Genomic DNA, 21,999 nt, shown 5'->3' on the forward strand with positions numbered 1-21,999 from the left:
GATAACAAGATCTGGGATCCAAGGAGGTTCTGTGGAAGTAGGAGAATTTGAATCGGGCTTTAAAGGATGAGTGAGAATTCAATAGGTGAAGAGGATGGTCAGTTTGGAAAGATGTCCACACCAAAATAATGGAATAGGATGGAACCTAATACTCCTCATTCCTTAGTTCATGTTGAATTCAGTATCAACGCATCCCTTGGATGCGTCCAAATGTATTTATACCCCCCATACATTGTAGAATTTAGTTTTACTGAATACAATTCTAGCAATCAAATCTTATAAAGCCAGAACATATGTAATGCAAGTTTCACATTCACCAAATATTGAACCTCTCTTGCCATTATATGTGCCCATGTACTTGAAGGATCCAATGGTATGCTACATCCTAATACACTGGAGAAATGAAACATACATCAGACTGAATATAACTTTATTTGCATGACATTTTCCATGTAGAATGTGTCCCTGAGCCATTTGCAGAATTAAATAATAGCAAAGAGAGCAAGACATTGGGAAGAAGAGAGAAAGATTTTCAGATGGGATTTGAAAAGAGATTGAGAGTCAAGGTGATACATTATTCGACAAATATAAATGCACCCTCAGATATGATGTCTGCCCTATGAAGCACATAATTTAGCTACACATATAAAGCTATCTTACCTCCACAGATGCTGCTGAGCTGATTCCAAAGGGGAAAAGGAGAAGCCAAAAGGAACTAGGAAAAAATTGAGATTAGGATGTTCCAGAAGAGAAAGAGACACTAGCTACTCAGTCAAAATTTGACATCTTAGGTTGAGGGAAACAGCTCATCTTATTTAAATATTTATATTAAAGTCCCCTTAGCCAGGTTGGAACTAATCAAATATTATCACTCATAAAGTAAGCTAATTCTCATTGTTATTATTATTGATAGTAAAATGTATTGAAGGAAAGCAGTAGTCCTCAGGGCAGGCATTTTTATGGCTGTTTTTGAAACACAACTACAGTGAGAAAGGAATTGTAATGAGAAGGCTCCTCTGGTCAACCCTCTGACACGTTCAAATTATTTTCATATATAAAAGGTTCTGAGGGATCGAAAGATCTGGTGTTTTCTCTTAGCAAGAGTCTAGGACTGACAATACCCCATGACTTGGTGCTAGGGAGTTGCCTAAAGCACATGGAGATGAAGAGATTTGCCCAAAATTACAGCCAATAAGTATTAGACACTGTATTTTTCCAGTCTCCCTGACTCTAAATCCAGTCCTCTATCCATCATATTGCATAGCACCTCAAATTACCTTTCATTCATTTTGTACATATAATATATATGCCTATTCACATACATCTTATTGTCTCATAAGACTATAACTTCCTTGAAGTTAGAATATTTTACTTTTGCCTTTGTATACCCAGTGTTATCAAAGCACCTGCCTCAAAGTAAGTATTTAATTATTGTTCAGTCATGTCCAACTCTTCATGAGCCCATTTGGGGCTTTCTTGGCAAAGATATCACAGTGGTTCACCATTTCCTTCTCCAGCTCATTTTACAGATGAGGAAACTGAGGAAAATGAGTTAAGTGAGCCAGCCAGGGCTACACAGCTGGTAAGTGTCTGTGACTAGATTAGAACTCAGAAAGTTGCGTTTCCCTGACTTCAGACCTGGTGCTCTATCATCCACTTTACCACCTAGTTGCCAAAGTATTTAATAAATCCTAATTAATCTCTCTTGTGAATCAGGGCAGAACTGAAGCTCCACATGTGAGAAATGAATTTATATGTGAAGACACAAGGACTCGGCTCCTTGCTATGGCTGTCATCATATGTGACATCGTTAAAAGGAGTCAGCCCTCATGTGTTGGCAACTTAGTGTAAAAGCAAACTTGTTGCCGAAAGAACATGGCTGAAAGAGTTATCATTACTGGTTTGATGCGGTGGAGACCTCCAAGGTTCACTATGATTAATACCCTGTTTTTCTGGAAACAACAACTTAGAGCAGTCACCCAACAAAATGCTCCAATAGCAAAGAAGCAGTAGCTAGACATGCCTGGTTCATGTCCTTTGTCAATTTAATAAACATGGTATCTATGTCTTTCACTTGGGGTTTGTTTAGTAATTTTTCAGTTGTGTCCAATTCTTTATGATCCCATTGGGATTATATTGGCAAAGATACTAGAGTGGTTTGTCATTTCCTTCTCCAGCTCATTTTACAGAGGAAGAAACTGAGGAAAACAAACTTAAATGACTTGCCCAGGGTCACACAGCTAGGAAGTGTCTGAGGCCAGATTTGAATTCAGGAACAGAAGTCTTCTTGAATCTGGGCCTAGCACTCTATCCACTATGCCAGCTAGCAGCCTATGCCTTCATTTATATTATTAATAAAAATGTTCAACAGAGGAGGAGCTAGTAACAGAGGAGCCTAGTAACATCACTAGAGACATAACTATTCTGCCATTTAGCCTGTCTCTTCATCTTATCCACAGGGATGGTATGAGAGAATGTTAAATGGCTTGCTGAATTTCAGAAAAATCATATACATTTTATTCCCTCAATCTAGTAAAAAAGGAAATTATATTAGTCTTGTCAAATTTTTAGGAACACAGGATAACTGATTTAGAAATGGGCAGGCCCTAATAAGCTACGAACTCAGCACCTTCATTTTACATATGAAGAAACTGAGGCCAAGAGGGTTTAAGTAATTTGCTGAAAGAAACATTAGAAGGGACAGAGCTAGGATCTCATCAGGGTCCTCTTCACTAAAGAGTCAGTGCTCTTTTCAATGCATCCTCAGCCTCCCACTTGTTCTTGATAAATCTATAATGGCTTCTAGTAATCACCGCTACTCTTCATAAAAATTTATAAAAATAATTTAGCATCAGGCACTGATTAGCTTTGTGACCCTAAGCAAAGTCACTTAACCACTATTTACCTCAGTTTCTTCATCTCCAAAATGAGAAAGATAGTAGCAACTACCTCACATGTTTGTCATGAAGATCAAATGGAGGTATTAATTGTAAAGCACTTAGCACAGTACCTGGTACATAGTAAACACTGTGTAAATGTGAACTGTTTATTATTATTACTATTATCATCATCATCATTGTCATGCTTTTAATTTTCAAAACTCAATACTATATGCCATTATTTACTCCAACTTATTTGCATATATTTACTTTAAAAACAAAGGGGGCAAAATTAAAAACATGAGAAATCACATGACTACTTGGAGACCAATGTGTAATTAAACAAGGTCTGTTGATTTCATAGGGGAAATTCATTATTACCTTTTAAGTAAAAAGTGAATCTCTGGGCAGCTAGGTGGCACAGTGGATAAAGCACTGGCCTTGGACTCAGGAGTGCCTGAGTTCAAATTCGGCCTCAGACACTTAACACTAGCTATGTGACCCTGGGCAAGTCACTTAACCCTCATTGCCCTGCAAAAAAAAAAAAAAAGGTGAATCTCTGAGTATCAGGAGGTCCTGATTTAAGCCATTCAAAGGCAGAAGCTAATACGGATAGGAGGCTAAGCCCAAGTCTGAATGCTGAAAAACCTAGGGACTGGAAACTAAAGAAAAAGCAGGAGTAAAACAGCTTTATCTGAGCTTTTTGGAGACTAGCAATCAGGAATCTTCTAACTGGCAGATGACCATTGCTTGATTCCTGATTGGTTGGTGAGTTACTCCCAAGAGTTTAAGAGATATGCCATCTTGCTCTCTTTCTGGTGGCAAAGAATTGGAAATTGATGGAATGCCCATCAATTGGGGAATGGCTAAACAAATTGTGGTATGTGAATGTAATGGAATACTATTGTTCTGTAAGAAAGGATGAGCAGGAGCATTTCAGAGAAACCTGGAAGGACTTATATGAATTGATCCTGAGTGAGAGGAGCAGAACCAGGAGAACATTGTACACAGTAACAGCGACATTGTGTGATGATCAACTGTGATAGACTTGGCTCTTCTCAGCAGTGCAATGATCCAAAACAATTTCAAAGAATTCATGATAGAAAATGTTCTTCACATCCAGAAAAAAAGAACTGTGGATTCAGAATGCAGATTGAACCATACTGTTTCCACTTCGGGGCTGTTTTTTCCCTTCTTTTTTGAGGTTTTTCTCTTGTGCTCTGATTGTTTTTTCACAACATGACTAATGCAGAAATATGTTTAATGTGATTATACATATATAACCTATATCAGATTGCTTTCCATCTTGGGGAGGATGACAGAAAAATTTGGAACTAAAAATCCTATGAAAACAAGTGTTAAAAACTATCTTTATATATAACTGGAAAATAATGAAATATTTTTTATTAAAAACAAACAAATTAATATCATGAAACTTTTCCAACCACCCCACCCTTTAAGGTTAATTGGAAGTTGAAAACACTTGTAAATGCTATAACAGTTGAAGTAGAGAGAAGAGGATTTGCACAACTGGAAAACAGAGAAGACCAATCAGAGTTGCAGTTATTCTTGAAGGGACTAATAACAAGTCTTCATTACAAAGTTGTGAGTTATCCAAGAATATTTTCCTACCATACATGCTTCCCTGTCATGCTTTCCTGTGTGTTCCAACTCTCCCTAACAGATACTGGGTATATTTTTTATTCCCACATTTGTGTTAATATGTGGGTACCTGCTGAGTAATTTAACATTTTGTTTGCCTTATTGCTAGGTACATGGTTTTGTTTAAGATTTTACTGTGTCATTATAGTAAGTCATTGGTTTGTGTAAATGGAAAGACTCCTATGGTGGCTCAGGAACTGAAGGGATAAAGGAATTGTATCATGCATGCACACACACACACACTCACACGCACACACACACACACACACATATGCACATACACACACATCAGGGTTACTCTTAAGAACCATGAAGAAATTCAATGCAACTGTTTGGTGATAGTCCTTGACTGGGGACTTAGATCTACCAGAGTGAAAGAAGGTTTGACTAAGCAACCCAATCTAGATAATTAGTAGGTGTTGACACACATAGGCAAGAAGTTTTAAGTGCTATAAGGCGTATGGATGGCCCCATAATTCCCTAGCTTTTACATAGAGATGTGAGAGTTACTAATAATGACACTTATCAAAGCAAAGTGGAATTGACTGCCTCTGGAAGCAGTGAGCACCCCTTCACTGGAGCTCTTAAAGTGGAGGGATAGATGATCACTACTAAGGTATGATATAGAGATTCTTATGCTGGAACTCACTTCATTTCTCTAAGGCTCAGTTTCCTCATCTCTAAAATAGAGATAAAACTACTTGAACTACCTATGTCACAGGCTTGCTGTAAGGAAAATATCTTGCAAACTGTAAAGTATTATATCAATTGAAGTTATTATGGCCATGAAGGCTTGCCTGAATATAAGGAAGGCAAGATTGGGAAGCTTGGATGATGGATGCCCACTTCATTTATCTTATACCATGTGGGGGGGAAGCAATGTGTAAAATTGCCAGCCTACTGAACATTGTGAATCCTGTCAGGTTTCAATATCTTAGACTGCTTTGGTGGTAGAGATAAATAAAAGAAGAGGTATTGATGTCGGTCAGATAGGCCAAAAAAGAAGGAAGGTGTTTGTAATTTCATAAGCCTATATGAGAATGTCAGGACATAGCTTCAGATCTAGTGTTGGTCAGTTAGCCTGAGAGCAGTGATCAAGAGACCATGGAAAGATTAACCCTATTTTTATGTTCTAATAAGATTAGAGATTGAGAAAATGAATTAATAAAGAGAGTCTCAATGATTTTGCCTATGAAAGTGAAAGATAAATTAATCAGTATATTCCTGGCCAAGAAAGGAACTAAAAAGTCCTGGCTGGACACTGGATCCCAATAGAAAAAGGAGAGTTAGGTAGAATGGTAACCTCGCTCCTTGAGTCCCTTTGTTGCCAAATAGAGATTTGCCAACAAAAAAGAGCTATAATGAAAACCAACAAAACTGGCTCCAAATCATAGAGATCTGAACTCTTCCTAGTTCTATTTAAGAAAAATGATTTCTCAAAAAGAGACACAGGGTGATGTAAGATATAGGTAACACATGACTATGGCATAACATCATGGATCAGGGAATCACCCTTTAAAGATCAGGAGGATCAGACATATAAGAGCCATGGAAAGTCATTCAAAGGTCCTCATGCTTGCAGGCTCTTATCAAGCTAATTGTACCTGACCAGGTGTACTCTGATTTCCTACCTATAACTGAAACAGGGTATATCTTGACTCATCACTTAATTCTTTTCTAGCCTACTTCCTTGGCTCATCAACTTAGGCACCACATCTTAATTTGTGCTTACATTTTAATCTGTGTGATCTGTTCCTTTACTTCCTTGACAAGGATCCTATTTCCACCCCTACTCCCATCCCAATCTAGCTTGATGATCCACATTTGTTCTCAGCCTCTATTCCATAGTTACCCTAACCTAAGTGCTTTTCTCTATCATAGCTACCATGGACTGGCCACAGGTTTTCACTGCCTTCTGCTGCTGAGAATTCTACCAATCCCAAGTATATCTACTGAATCCTGAGACTGGTATCTTTTCTGGGCTCCTTATGGTTTGACAAGATACCAAGTTTTGAGTAAAGGTTAAATAAGAAAATGTAGATTATAAAGTTTTGAATCAATACACGAATGTAAAAGCATTATTAAGCACTTACATTCTACCAAGTACTGAGATATTATAAACAGAATACAAATAGAAAAATAAGAAATTCCCTGCTCTCAAGGAGCTCACATGCTAATGGAGGAAACTGCACATATAGAAGATTTCAGTTACAAATTAGTTGGCAAGGTGCTATGTTTCTCAAAGTGTGCGGTAAAACAGATGCTGATGCTTCTTTAATGTCATTTCCCCAGATATAATGATATCAGTTTCTGATGCTGAACCATTTGGCAGTACCCTGCAAGGACTTTGATGGTAAATGCATTCTTCTGTGAAGTCACAGAGCCCAAAGAAGCGGTTGCCAGGCCAACAGCTCCATAAAGGTTGCTTCCCAAGATGATGGCTGCAAAGGCCAGACTGGAATAGGATTGATGGTCATGAGGGGAATGTGGGAGTAATCTTAATGTCAAAACTTGAGGCAATGGGAAAACTAGATTGCTAACAGGCAGTTAGGAAAGACCTCTCCTTAGCTGTCCTACAAGAGTGACATGGAGTTGGTTCATCTTAATGGCACTGAGGAGTTACAAAAGAAGAGATAATTCTTGAAGAGAGACATGCAGATCTAAGGTTGTCATTGCAAACCAATCAATAGTTCCTTCCCCAAAGGCTTCACTGTGACAACAGTATAACCTTCTAAGTGAGTCAGCATGGAATAGTGTGAATTGCAGATAGAAAGGTTCAAAGTGTGCCAACAATATATTCTGTGTCCATTTCCTATTGGCACCAACAGTATTCAAATGGGAATAGTTCCTCTGGGATGTCTCTGACTGATAAGATTCTGAGAGCTTTACCATCTACTACCATAGGAGTGGGGTGAGGATGTGCCAAGAGCACTGATGAGAGTGCCAGGCAAATCTCTGTGTATTAGATCCTAACATGCATCAGAACACTGAAGATAGTCTGCTCCCCACCCTCACAACAGAAACAATGAGCCACCCTGTCAGAGGACAGAAAGCGTGACTGTGTGTAGAGATAGACAAAACATGAAAGGCTAGAAATGACAAGGATATTTAGTTACAATTCCAGATTTGAAAACCCTGGGTAGGATCATAGAATCAGAGTTAGAGTTAGAAGGGCCCTCAGAGGTAAGAGATATGAATTTATTCAATCCTCCCCCTACATGATGCAGGAGTAAAAATTGCTCACAATATTTATATGAGAGTATTAGTGGAAGAGCCCAGGATCATACACAGGCTTCAAGCATCCCTTGATTTTTACAGTTTATAACTTAAAGAATTGGCTAAGTAGGACATCATTTGGCTCTACCAAAATTTAAGTCTCATGTTTAAGGTATTTTCAGATTATAGGCAATATGTGAAATAGTGGTTCTCATGGTAAAGGATAACATTTTATTCTAGCATCATTAAACCTAATAAATATGGGGACAAAGGAAGTTGTAGTAAGTTAACAAAGATTTTTGATTATGGGATTTAAGGTAACCCCAGTCATGTAAGAAATCCCTTTAGGGAGGTTGGAAGAATAGAGGAAGATATATCATGGAGCTAGGAAATGTAATGCAATTTTGAGTCCCATAAAAGCCCTGCTAACACTGTGGCATCCAGAATGTCCCAAGTTTGCTCACTATTTTAACTACAAAAAGTTTTAAATTAAGTCTTTTAAATCAATTAAGTTTTCCTTCCTCCCCCTCAAAAATACAGTGTGTGTTTTTTTTATAATCAAAGTGGAAAGGAAAGCAAGATTTTGTTTCTTTATATGGATATGGGGAAAAAACTGAATTTTGAAGTCAGAAGAACTTGAGTAAGAATCCTAGTTCTGCTACTTCTGACATAACACTTTATGCAGATCACTAACTATTCTAGATTTCAATTTCCTCATTTGTAAAATAGGGTAGAGACTGAGGCAGAATTTCCAAGATCCTTTCCAATTCAAAATTTGGTAATACTTTAATCATTCTTTAGGGGGAAAGAGAAGGCATTTACAATCTGTTATGTCCCCCAACTAATAATTCTTGTATTAAAAAAAAAAAGTGAAGACACATTAATGTGACAAATGTAGGGCACTGAGTTATTACTAGAGCTGATGAGTAGAATCCATAGGCTCTCATCATCATTTGGGTTTCAGAAGCTTAAGGATGCAATAAGCATTTTCTTGGGTCACTTCTTGACCTAGAAAATTATTTATTGAAGGAGCTGCCTTTTAGTGAGGCAATTGGGGTTAAGTGACTTGCCCAGGGTCACACAACTAGTAAGTGTTAAGTGTCTGAGGCCTGATTTGAATTCAGGTACTCCTGACTCCAGGGCCGGTGCTCTATCCACTGTGCCACCTAGCTGCCCCCGAAGGAGCTGCCTTTTAACCAAATCCCCAAGGAAAATTCTCATCAAAGTACTAATTATGAAATCTGGTCTGCATATAATCTGCAACCTGAGGACAAGCTGTCCTTATCAGTAAATGCCCCTCTGATTAAAAACACAATGGGGCATGGAAACTGCTTTGAGACATTAAAACCTTTTCTAAAGTTCCTAGTCTCTCACTTGTCTTTTCCCCTAATTAATAAAGATCAGAAGGCAGAAAGCAAGTGCCAACAACAGACTTTTGGACATGAAAAGAGGTGTGTGGATTAGGTAGCTGTTCTAACTGGGAGAACCCACAAAGCAGAAGGGGGCTCTCAATATCTTTAAACTACAATTATATCTTGCTTCCAACCATCCCTCAGAAGAGCTTTCTCTGAACACATTAAGTGGTATTGAAAACAACAAGTATCTTTAGGTAAGGGACCTGATGAATGGATGGACCTCTCCCAGTGTCCAAAGCATTGTGAACACATAAGGGCAGGGAAGAAGGAACATAAGGGGAAATTCTAACCTCAGTGGTTCTGGCCTAGACAAAATTGCAACTAGATGAACTAAAGAAGTTTGCCCCATCTCTGTATAATTAAAGATCTTCAAGAAAAGGCAATGAAAACAGCAAATGTACCTCAAAGTTCAGTACAGCAGCATACTCACTACATGGAGGAGTTCCAACTTATCAGTCTCTGAGGAAAGTAAGACATTGGTTCTTAGTAACTATGAATATTTATAATACTTTATGGTTACAAGGCATTTTATTTGCAATCTTACAAGTCATGAGGGAGTTACTACAAGTATTATTATCCCCATTTTACAGATGATGAAGCTTAGGTTATGTGACTTGCCACACAGACAGTAACAAAAGCCAAGACTAGAACCTAAGTTTTCAAGCTTTTAAGTCATACATTCTTTCCATAATACCATAATGCATATCTCCTATTCCTCATCCATCTCCCAACTTTCTCTAAGTGTTAAAAATTAAATATCATCCACAGCCCACAAGGGAAATCATCCATTGGCCCCTTCTCATCCCCCTTGGGTTTTCTCTTACCAAGTGATGCTACTTTTCACAAATCCCTGGTGTCTTCAATACACTGAGCATGTCATGTGTTTGTATACACACATACACACACACACACACACACACACACACACACACACACACACAACCCCAAGCTGGTAATGGAAAACTACCTGAGGGATTCATCCACCTGAAACTTCTTTCCTGGCAGAGAATTAGGGTCACTGAATTCCTCCAACTGATCATATAAGGGCACCCAAAGAAGAGAACACATGAAGTATAAATTCAGATCCCCTCCCTTCCATATCCCCTTCTCTATTCTCAGCTTCTGACTTCTCAATGCCTCCAGCACAGCCAATTAATATAATAAGAACCTGGCTCGCAGCATTCTCACCTTGAATGAATTATACTATATTCTTTTGCTGAAAAATCACATAAGCCCCATAGACCCATGAGGCTCTGCCTCTAAGATCTGGCAAGAGAATGAAGTAGCTACACCCAAGAGAATCCATTCTCATGAACCTATCCCTATCATGAGTAGGGATATGAAGTGTATGTGTCCCATAGCAGGTTTTCCTGGCTGATATGGGCATTGGCAATTCTGACTGGTTCTCTCCCTTGTTAACATAACTTACCAGCTTACAGGTCCTGACCCAAGACTTTTTGGCTCTGGTGAGTGCTGTTCTAGCTTTTGGAAGACAGTAAATTATGGGCTAGATGTTGCCAGGGAACAGATAGAAACTGGTCGGTGTGTATCTAACTAGAGTTAACTTACCCTAATCTATCAATGGAATTTCCAAATTTATGCTTAACACCAACAAAGGATGTTGTTCCACTGTACCCCTCATTATAGATATGAATATTAATGCAACCAGAATAGAATCTCTAGGAAGTGGGACCTGGAAGAACTGAATTTAATTTCCATATTATCCTGAATCCTGTACTCACTGGAAAGGGCAAGAGATATAACTCCATAGCCAGAATCATCAGTTCAATAAGCATTTATTGAATAACAATTATGAACCAGGAACTGTCCTGGGTGCTAGGGATATAAAGACAAAAATTTTAACAGTCTTGGTTCTGAAAGACTTTTTATTCTGCTATGAGAAAGCAATGCATGCACAGGAAAGTGAACACAAGCTATGTACAAAATAAATTCAAAGTAATTGGGGGTGGGGGAGAGACATAACATTTTAGGGAATCAGAAAAGGGTTCTTAGGTAGGGGAGCCAAGATAGCACATTAGAAATAGTGATCCAGCTGAACTTTCCCGAAATTCCCATCCAAACAACTTTAAAATAACAACCGAAATCAAATTTTGGGGTAGCAGAGCCAACAAAAAGTCAGAGTAAGATATTTTTTCTGACCTAAACAAAACCTTAAAAAGTAGGAAGAAAAAGTCTGTAACACATGGGTGGAAATCTGTCTAACCCCCACATACACAGTAGTGACAATAGCAGTAACATTTTCCTTCAGGAGCTCTCAGCCCAGAGACCACAAGAGGGTCAGTCAACTTCTCAGAAAGAGATTATAGGGGACAGTTTGTTGGCACTGGGTACTGCTGCTACGGACTGGAATGGCTATGCAGTCCTGGATCATGATTCCAGAGAAGAGAGAAGTACACAAGGAAGCATGGTTCTTGGTCATAGTTCCAAAGCAGAGAGTAGCACTAGCCCATGAAGCTTCAAGGAACCAAGGGGTCATTCCTCAGTAAAGACCAGAGCAGTCTCCTGGTTTTAAAAACCAGGAGAGCAGTGACCATACCTCTCCCAGGATGGCCAAACCACTTTGGAAGTCAAAAACTTGTAGACCCTCAGAAATAGCTCTGAAAACAACAGAACATAAAAGACTGAAACTTGTGACAGTGCCTCCCCACCAAATGATGAGCAGTGCCTAACTTTAATGTAAAGTTCAAAGTCAAGAGATAGGCTGGAAAAATGAATAAACAACAACAAAATGACCATAAAAAGGTACTGTGGTAGCAAAGAAGACCAAGATAAAAATTCAAAAGAAGCCAACAGGGGGAAGCTAGGTGACACAGTGGATAAAGCACCAGTCCTGGATTCAGAAGGACCCGAATTCAAATCTGGCCTCAGACACTTGACATTTACTATCTGTGTGACCCTGGGCAAGTCATTTAACCCTTATTGAGCCACAAAAAAGAAGCCAACAATGTAAAAAGAAAAGAAAAGAAAAACAATTGGAGGGCAGCTAGGTGGTGCAGTGGATAGGGCACTGGCCCTGGATTCAGGAAGACCTAAATTCAAATCTGGCCTCAGATACTTGACACTTACCAGCTGTGTGACCCTGGGCAAGTCACTTAACCCTCATTGCCCCGCCAAAACAAAAAAAGAAAGAAAGAAAGAAAGAAAGAAAGAAAGAAAGAAAGAAAGAAAGAAAGAAAGAAAGAAAGAAAGAAAGAAAAACAATTGACCAGGGAAATATATAAAAGAGATCATTTAAGATTCATTGGACTAAATGAAAATCATGGTCAAAGAAAAAGTCTAGACATCATATTTCAAGAAATTATCAAGGAAAATGGCCCCAATTTCTTAGATCCAGAGAGTAAAATAGAAATTAAACTACCCACCAAATAACTCCTTAAAGAGACCCAAAATAAAACTCCCATGAATATCATAGTGAATTTCCAGAGCTCAAAGTGAAAATATTTCCAGCAGCCAAAAAGAAAGAATTCAAATACCGTGAAGCCACAGTCAAGATGACACAAGATTTAGTGGCTTCCATGTTAAAGGCGTGGAAGACATGGATTATTATGTTCCAGATGATAAAGGAGCTAAGATTACAACCAAGAACAACATACCCAAGAAAACTTGAGTGTAATTTTTCAAGGGAGAAATGGATATTTAATGAGACAATGAACTTTCAAGCATTCCTGATGAAAACACCAGAACTGAATAGAAAATTTTACATTAAAGCAAAAGTCTTAAAAGAATAAAAAGGTAAACACAAAAGAGTAATTAATTATAAAGGACTCAATAAAGTTAGGGGTTTTATATTCCTATATGGGAAAATAATACATGTAACTCCTAAGAACTTTGTTATTATTAGGGCACTTAAAAGGCATTTACATAGATAGAGGGCATGGGAGTAAGTCGATTATGTTGGAATGATAAAAAAAATTAAAGTTTTATATAACAGTATGATTTTTCCCATTAAGGAAATAGAGTAAGGAGATAAGATAAAGGGGAGAATTTTAAAGGGGAGGATGGATTAAGGAAGGCAGTACTTAGAGGCAAAATAGACTTTTGAGGAGAAAGAGAGAGAGAGAAGAAGATGAAGAAGAAGATGATGATGATAATGGGATGAATAGAGATACACAGTAATCATAACGGTGACTGTGAATAGGATGAGCTCACCCATGAAAAAGAAACAGATAGCAAATGTATTAGAAACCAGAATACAAAAAAATATTGTTTACAAGAGACACACTTGAAACAGAAAGATACACACAAAGTTAAAATAAATGGTTACAGTAGAATGTAATATACTTCAGTTAAAGTTTTTTAAAGAAGCAGAGGTAGCAGTCATAATCTTAGAAAAAGAAAAAGAAAAACTAAATCTAATTAAAAGAGATAATCAGAAAAACTCCATTTTGCTAAATAGTACCATAGACAATGAAAGAATAGTGAAAATTTTTACAGTGCTTGTCTGATAAAAACCTCTTTCACGGGGCAGCTAGGTGGCACAGTGGATAGAGCACTGGCCAATTACCTCACCAAAAAAAAAAAAAAAACAACCTCTTTTCTCAAATATATACTCAGTATAGAACCGGGTCAAATTTATAAAAATAAGAGTCATCCCCCAACTGATAAATGGTCAAAGGATATAAACAGGCAGTATTCAGAAGAAAATGAAGCTATCTATAGTCATATGAAAAAATGCTCTAAATCACTATTGATTAGAGGAAGGCAAATTAGAACAACTGTGAGGTATCACATCATACCTATTAGAAATGACACTGGAGGGGATGAAACCAAAATAGATTTACCAATGAATTGTTGGTGAAGTTATGAATTGGTCCAACTATTCTGTAAACAATTTAGAACTATGCACAAAGGGCCATAAAACTATATATAAAACCATAGCCTTTGCCCCAGAAAATTAGGTCTGTATCCCAAAGAGATCAAAGAAAAAGTAAAAAGATGCATATGCGCGTGTGTGTGTGTGTGTGTGTATGTGTGGGTACATACATATAACATTTTTAACAGCTTTCTTTTTGTGGTGGCAAAGTACTGGAAATCAAGGGGACGCTCATGATTGGGGAATGACTGAATAAGTTGTGGAATATGATTATGAGGGAGTATTATTGTGCTATAAGAGAGGAGGCTTTAGAAAAACATGGCAGGACCACCTGATGCAAAGTGAAGTGAGCAGAATTGTAAGGATAATGAACTGGGAAAGATTTGGCTACTCTGATCAATACAATAATTCAAGACAATTCCAAAGGACTCATGATGAAGAAATGTTATCTTCCTTCAGAGAGAGAATTGAACTCTGAGTGCAAATGGAAATATAATTTTCTCACTTTATTTTTCTTGCTTTTTTAAATAATATGGACAATATGGAAACATGTTTTCTGTGATTTAACATGTATAATAGAGAACTGAATTGTTCATTGCTTGGCTTCTTGGGGAGTGGAGGAGGTGAAGAAGGGAGGGAGAGAATTTGGAACTTGAAATTTTAAAAGAAAAGAATATTTAAAATAATAAATTAATAGGCCTCTTCTAGGAGGTAACACTTGAGCTGAATAATAATGGAAGCTAGAAGTTCTAAGAGGCAGGGGTGAGGAGAACATACAAGGCATAAGTAACAGTCCATACAAAGGCGCGGAGACAGGTGATGAAGGTTCCCTTCATGTATCCTCGTACTCAAGTCAAGCTAGATCACTTGATATTTCCCAACTGCAATAGAAGTGGTACCTGTTTTATGTGGACTGGGAAATTTTTGTATGGATTATCTTTGTGTTCGCTTTTTACTAGGTGAGGAATAAGAAGCCTGGCCTATGGAAAGTTGGGGTTGGATGTTTTAAAAGAATTCCTACTTCCCTTCATGGAATACCTTGCTGACCTGATTATTGCCCTGATAAACATAGAGAGCTCTTTATCTAAATTGTATGATTTTTTAAATCTTATTTTAAGTAAAGTGGTTTTAATTTTTTTATGGTCCTTGAGTGCCTCATTGTATTCTAATACTGAGCCTGAATCACTCTCCTATCCTGGGTTAGGCCTGGCCTGTAATAGCACTAGTATTCAATTCCTACTGGTATTGACGGGCCCAAATCAAACCCTACTTCCTCCATGAAACTTCATCTTATCTCACTAGCTAGAAGTTTTCTTTCTTCCTTTCTCCCTTTCTTTCTCCCTTTATTTTTCTATCTTTTTCTTTCTTTCCATTTTATATCTTTCAAAGTGATTGGGAGAGTGCTAAATAAATGCTAAATAAATGTTTATTGTAAAAGTAAATGGATGGATAAATGAGAATTAAAAGTACCTTATTAACCAAATTGAAAAGCTGGCCCTTTATTTCTCAGGCACTACCCCCCCCAACATTTCCAATGATTCCAGGTTCCTATCAGGAAATGAAAAATTATAAGAAATTTTAAAGGAGCCCTTCTTATTAAAGGGGAAACATTTTCAAGGAGTCAGTCAGACAGGGAGTTAATTACATTAGGTAAAGAATCAAATGTATACTCTAGGGGGACTCCCCTAATCGAACTGAATCTGAGAAGCATAAGGGCAGTAAGAACTAGGGATTGGCAAAAGAAAAAATACCAAAGAAAAGAATCCAATTATACCCCATCTCAGCAAATGCCTCTGAATTCCCCATCCTTTTTTCCTGTTTGGCTAGCAAGAAGTCTTTCATTTTAGATACTGACAGATGCTGTTTCTTATCAACTTCATCCATTTTCCATTTGGCAACCATCCCTACAAGATTTTTCTTTTTCATCTAGTTTCTATGTTCCCACTGAAGCTTGAAATTAACACAGATTTCTGGTTTGTTTCCTTATTTGTGTTACTGGTAGAGCAAAACTTGAAGACAAATTAGGAAGTCCAAATTTCACCAATAAGACAAATCTTAAATCATCTTTCTAAAGACTTCCCAACATGTGGCATTTATTTATATATATATATATATATATATATATGGGGTGTGTATGTGTATGTGTATATGCATGTATGTGTCTATATATGTGTATATGTATATACACAATACATATATCGATATATGTAGATATATGTTGTATTGTGTCATATATACATATATAGTATATGTGTTTGTGCATATATGTACACATGCACGTGTACATACACACATATATATCTTTCTGTATTTCCAAACCCCTGCTTTTCCTCTCTGAGAGAAGACATAATTTCTTCTATAATGATCCTTATTCATATGCAAAGGATAGAAATCCACGTAATAACTCTAGAGAAAGAATCTGCTGGTAGGACCTTTAGTTATATATTTAGAGAAAATCCCCTTATTCAATTCAATGAAAGATAGCTTATGAAAACCAGAAAAGAATCTAGATTTGACCAAGGTCAGTGGTGTCAAACTCAAATAAGGTCCTCTAAGCCATATACGAGTATCCTTGTGAGCATATATTGACTTAGAAAACCACATATTAATATTCTCTATATTGCTAAATATTTCTCAACATATTTTAATTTGGTTCCTTCTACTTGGGAATATTGCAGGTCACCTCTGATATGGTCTATGTCATTTTTCATATGAAGAAACAGACCAGAAGAGGTATAGTGACTTGTCTAAGGTCATATAGCAAGCTAATGTTAGAGCTGCTGACCCAGGAGTAGCATCCAGGTCTCTTGACTCCCAGGCAAGCGCTTTCCACCATCACCTATTTATAGCAAGGAGAATGAAACTTCTTCTTGTCTTAGAATATTTCCTGTATGGCAAAGTTCATATGATCAGACTGTCCCAAAAGCTCCATTTCCCCTAGACCACAACTCACCAGTTCAGTTTGCTATTGCCAATGCCCAAGGCTAACCTGAGACTGGAGGCCAAACATTGTAGAAAATATCTTGCAATACATAATGGATGATATTCTGAAATTCCAGGATAAAAAAAAAAGAGAGAGAGAGAGAATCAGCTATATTATATTTTGGCAGTGATCGAGACCCTGGAGATCGTGGGTAGAAAGAATATAAAAGAATAATGTACAGGGACACTACAGACAAATGCAAACAGAAACAAAGAGCTATAGTATCACAGGCCTGTGCTTGCCAAAACTGACCAAGTAATTAGGCATTTTTCATGTTCCAATAAAGGTACATAATTAGTAGACCTGGGAAGCCATGACTGGGCAAGGATTTATGGTGTCAGAATTGGAGTGAAGCCTACAACCTATGAGCCTGGCAATTCACCATCTCCCCCATTAACACCAGCCACATGATGAGATGTATAGTGGACTACTGAAATAGCCTCCTAATAAGTCTCCTTGCTTCCAGGCTCATCCTTCTTCAACCCATCCTCCCCACAGCTAACAAATTGATATTCCTAAAGCACAGGTCTGATCCAATCATTTCCCTAGCAAAGATTTCAGGGTCTCTATTGCACTTAGGATAAAATCCCATCTCTTTTATTTGGCATTTAAAGCCCTCCACAAGCTGTCTCCCTCCTACCTTTCTAGATTTTATTACATTTTGCTTCTTGAAAATGAGAATTTTTTTTCCATTTTTTCATTGTATCTTTTCCACTTAGTGCAGTGTCTGGTACATTGTTGTTGTTGAATTGTTTTCAGTCATGTCCAACTCTTTGTGACCCCATTTGGGGTTTTCTTGGCAGAGACACTAGAGTGGTTTGCCATTTCCTTCTCCAGCTCAATTTACAGACGAAGAAATTAAAACAAAGAGGGTTAAGTGACTTGCCCAGGGTCACACAGCTAGTAAGTGTCTGAGGCCAAATTTGAATTCAGGAATATGAGTCTTCCTGACTCCAGGTCCAACACTCTATCCACTGTGCCTCTGGTACATTTTAAATGCTTAATAAGTGCTTGTCAAGGGGAAGGGGTGCAGCTAGGTGGCGCAGAGGATAAAGCACTTGTCAAAGCACTGGCCCTGGATTCAGGAGGACCTGAGTTTAAATCCGACCTCAAACATTTGACACTTATTAGCTGTGTGACCCTGGGCAAGTCACTTAACCCCCATTGCCTGGAAAAAAAATAAAATAAAGTTTAAAAATTTATAAGTGCTTGCCAACTAACTGATTTACAGTCTTTATCATCTAGCCAAACTGTCTTACTACTCTCTGTACAAAACAAACACCCATCTCAGATAGTGCCTTTGCACAGCTCTCTCCCTTGCCAGGAATACTTTGCATCACATCTGCCCCTTAGAATCCCTAGGCTCTTTTAGGCTCAGTTCAAATTCCATACCTCATAGGAGGCCTAGCCAGATTCCCTATCACCACTAGCACTGATTGTTAATGTCCTCTCCCCAATGTTACTGTTTATTAACTTTAAATATCTAATTTTATAATTGCTTGTCTGTTCACATGTTGTTTCTTCCCAGTACAATATAAGCTCCTTGAGGACAGAAACTATTTCATTTCTGTATTTGTATTCCCAGATCCTAGCACAGAGGCAGGTACATAGTAGGTATTTAATAAAAGCTCATTAAATGAATGTATGAATATGCAGCTAGGCCTCAAGAAACATGTAACTAACTAGTTGTGGGACTTTAGGTAAATCACTCCCCTCAACCTCATTTTCCTCATTTATATATAAGGAGGGGATTAAACAATAAGAACTATAAGATACTTTTTTTTTCAGATTAAACATTCTATGCCATGGAAGGAGGAAAAAGTGAATAAGTATTTTTCTCTTTTTCCCTGGAGGTAGGAAGGCAGGCATATAGAGGGTTATTGTGCATATTATTGTGGGCAGTAGAAGACAAACTCAGGCTAAGAAATAAAAAGCTTCTGCTAAAACGGTCGTGCTGGGGATCCTTGCTTTCTTGTTTTCATTTATTCTCTTTCTCATTTTCTTTAGCTCTTCTTTTCAATGCCCAGCCCCAAGAGAGGAAGTTCATTGCCATATTTTAAATAGCTCTCTGTTCAAGAGAATCCAAAGTCTTCACGGATTCACAATGAGCTGCTGCTGAGAGAGCCCAAGAATTGTGAGATTCTTGGTATAGCAATAAATGCTATTTTAGCATGACTGATGCAAGAAGAATGCTGGGGACATTCATCTCCAAAGATAAGTTAATGCTTATTCATAACCTTTGAGGAGGAGAAGTTGTAGATCTGCCTGGATCTATACTCCATTCTAGGACATCTCTGGGAAGGTGAGTGTGTGGTGTCCATGTATGTATGTATGGGGGAAGTGTTTGGGGTGAGGTGGAGATGAATGTAGAAGAGTTTCTTCAGTTCATTTTGGTCCTTTTAAAGCTACATCTCAGATGTTTGTTCTTCTCTCCTCAAACATAATGCAAAGGAAAATGCAATTCTTTGACTATTACAGTTAGGTGGACTCTCTGAATGATATAGGTTTTGCTGTGATTTGTGAGAATTAAGAAGTAAGAAAATAGGCAAGAAACTCCAACCATTGAGCAAAAGTAGGCCTGAAATTGGAATCAGATGATCAGAGCCATAACTAGGGTGGGGAGACTGGGACTTTGCCTTACAGAACCTAAATTTAGAGTGTACTGACAATCCTTGCAGAGCTCCAGAAGCATAGAAGTATTTGAGCTTAGCACCTAGTTTACAAAAATAATCAGCTTAAACAGGAAGTTTACCAGATGGCAGGCTGGCAGTTCTACCCAAGATGATTTCTTCTTTGCTTCTCCCCCTGCCCACCTTAAAGTCATTTTCCTAAGAAGCAAGATGCTGAATTTCATGCCACTTGACACAATGGGGGTCTTATGATACTTGCCTTAGGCACAAAATTGCTAGTTATAGCTCTTCAGATAATCCTAAATACCTGAACACATCTGGTTGTTAGGGTCTTTTCTTACAATGCAAACTCTTCCTGAAACCCTAGGACATTCACTTATGACCTTGAGTCAGCCACATATTCTCCCTTTTAGCTCTGCAATTCTCTGATTCAGGTTAAGAAAACCTACCTTTGAAAGCCAGTAGACCCATTTAGACATGTCTGACCCACCCTTGTCCTCTCTGCCCCTTATCCTTCCTTCCTGAGGCTCTGAAAATTCCCAAAGGTTTCATGTCTGACCCACTGACAGCCCTGACATGTCCCTTATTATTGATCAAGCTATTGCTTCCGCTTCTCCTTGTCTGCCATCAACCTGGTCATTTCAGTTCAGATCTCTAATCCCAGAATGATCAGTCATGGAAGCAGAGTAGTCATTGGGAACACTGAATTTAGTATTTAAATACCCAAGCATCCCTTAGGTCAGGTTCCAGGTGGGAAACAAAACTGACAACTAATGTTCTACCACTGATTCACAAACTGAGCTTCGCGGCACTGAGAAAGAGCAGAGGAGCTTGGCTGCAAGTCAGGGTTATCCAGGGGAATGGCAGAACAAGCCAGCATTCCCATGAACTCAGATTCTTCTTACCTGAAGGGTGGAGAGAAGGACTTGCAATCCACTGGTTTCTTGTTCAGCCATCCTGATCCTCAATTCACCAGGTCCTGCCCTAAATCTGGAAAAGTGTCTGCAGACGATCGCCTGGCTTAGACGGAGGCTGCCAAGCTGACCTCGACACTGGCCTCGTAGGAGCTGAACAGAGATCTCATCCACACATGTTGCTGAGTGCTAAAAGTCACAGCAATGCAACCCTAGACCTCAGCGGAAAGATAAATGCCCCCCGACTCCCTGCTGGCTTGCCCACTGTGACAAGGGAGATTCATTCCTATATAAAGAATCTAGGGGATTAGGTAGAGGACAGGCCTGTGAAAAGGCCCCAGCATTTGGGGGTGGGGGTGGGGATGGAGGGAACACTAGTGAGTCACTCACCTCTAGTACTGCAATGGAACCCAGGGAGAGAAGAAGCCACCTTGGATGGCTGACAGGCATTCCCAGCTGACCAGCCATTTATTTCCAAGAGATCTAAGCAGACTCTCTCTCCCCCTCCCCTCCATTTTTTTTTTTTGGTCTCCTGCCTGCTCTAATGTAACAGGAGATCTATAGGGCCTTACACAACAGGGCTGCAATGTAGGGCAGAGGAATGGGATTGGCGTCCATCTCTTGGGGACAGGAGTGTTTATTTGCAAGGACATTAGATAGCTCCATATCCAGTAGCACTGGCTAACATCCCACGTGAAGATACAAGGTGAACAGGAGATGTGGACAGTGTTTTCTGAGGAAAATCACGCATCAATCATAACCATTTAGTAACTGCTGTCATGTTTGTATATAAAGATTAGCTAGTGCTAAAATGTTATCTAAATCCACCTCCCTGCCTCAATACCCTTCTTACCATAAAGCCTTAATGATGATCAATACAGAGAGTTCCAGTCTGTTCATTTAGTTTGAATATTTTGATCAAATATATTTACATAGTGTAGATTCCCAAGCAAAATCCTGTGAAATTATAGAGGCAAGCTAAATGAAGCTTAACAGCTAAATTACACATAGCCAGAGAAAATGGCTATCATCTGCTGAAAGATACTCCCTTCTCTCATGAGAGTGAGGGCCAGGAATTTATGGGGGAACCAGGCTTCTGTGAGAGACTCAAACCCACACTGCTCCACCTCCAAACTTCAAGTAAGCAGCAGCCCAACCATCTTTTGAGGGTTTCAAACCCAACAGCATTTCCATTTCCTGATGATAAGCCTCAAATGCCACATGGTCCTGAGGAAACTTTCACTTTGAAGCTTAAAAGTGAATAGACATTGGGGAGAAGCAGCTTTTGAGATCACCTGTTGCTGTCAGAAAAGCTTGGGTGATAGAGCCTTTGATGCCTGGGGTTCCCAGCATCACTGAGACATTCCTGTTCTTGGAAAACACCTTGCTCCAAGGACAGCTCAAGTTCCTACAAAGGAGGGGAAAACCCATGGGTTATCAGGATATAACTTGATACTCCAGAAACA

The 21,999-nt window shown here is 38.6% G+C and overlaps 1 protein-coding gene across 1 annotated transcript in view; it reads right to left on the reverse strand.

Annotated features, from left to right (window-relative positions):
- Positions 1–20,776, reverse strand: part of AGBL1 (AGBL carboxypeptidase 1) — a 922,430-nt gene extending 901,654 nt beyond the window's left edge. The window contains 1 exon segment of the mRNA XM_043981214.1: positions 20,525–20,776. Within this exon segment, the coding sequence (XP_043837149.1) occupies positions 20,525–20,575 (51 nt within the window). The 5' untranslated portion in view covers positions 20,576–20,776.
- Between the last annotated feature and the right edge of the window lie 1,223 nt (positions 20,777–21,999).

Source organism: Dromiciops gliroides, chromosome 2, assembly GCF_019393635.1.
Source record: "Dromiciops gliroides isolate mDroGli1 chromosome 2, mDroGli1.pri, whole genome shotgun sequence".
In the NCBI taxonomy this organism is placed as follows: Eukaryota; Metazoa; Chordata; class Mammalia; order Microbiotheria; family Microbiotheriidae; genus Dromiciops; species Dromiciops gliroides.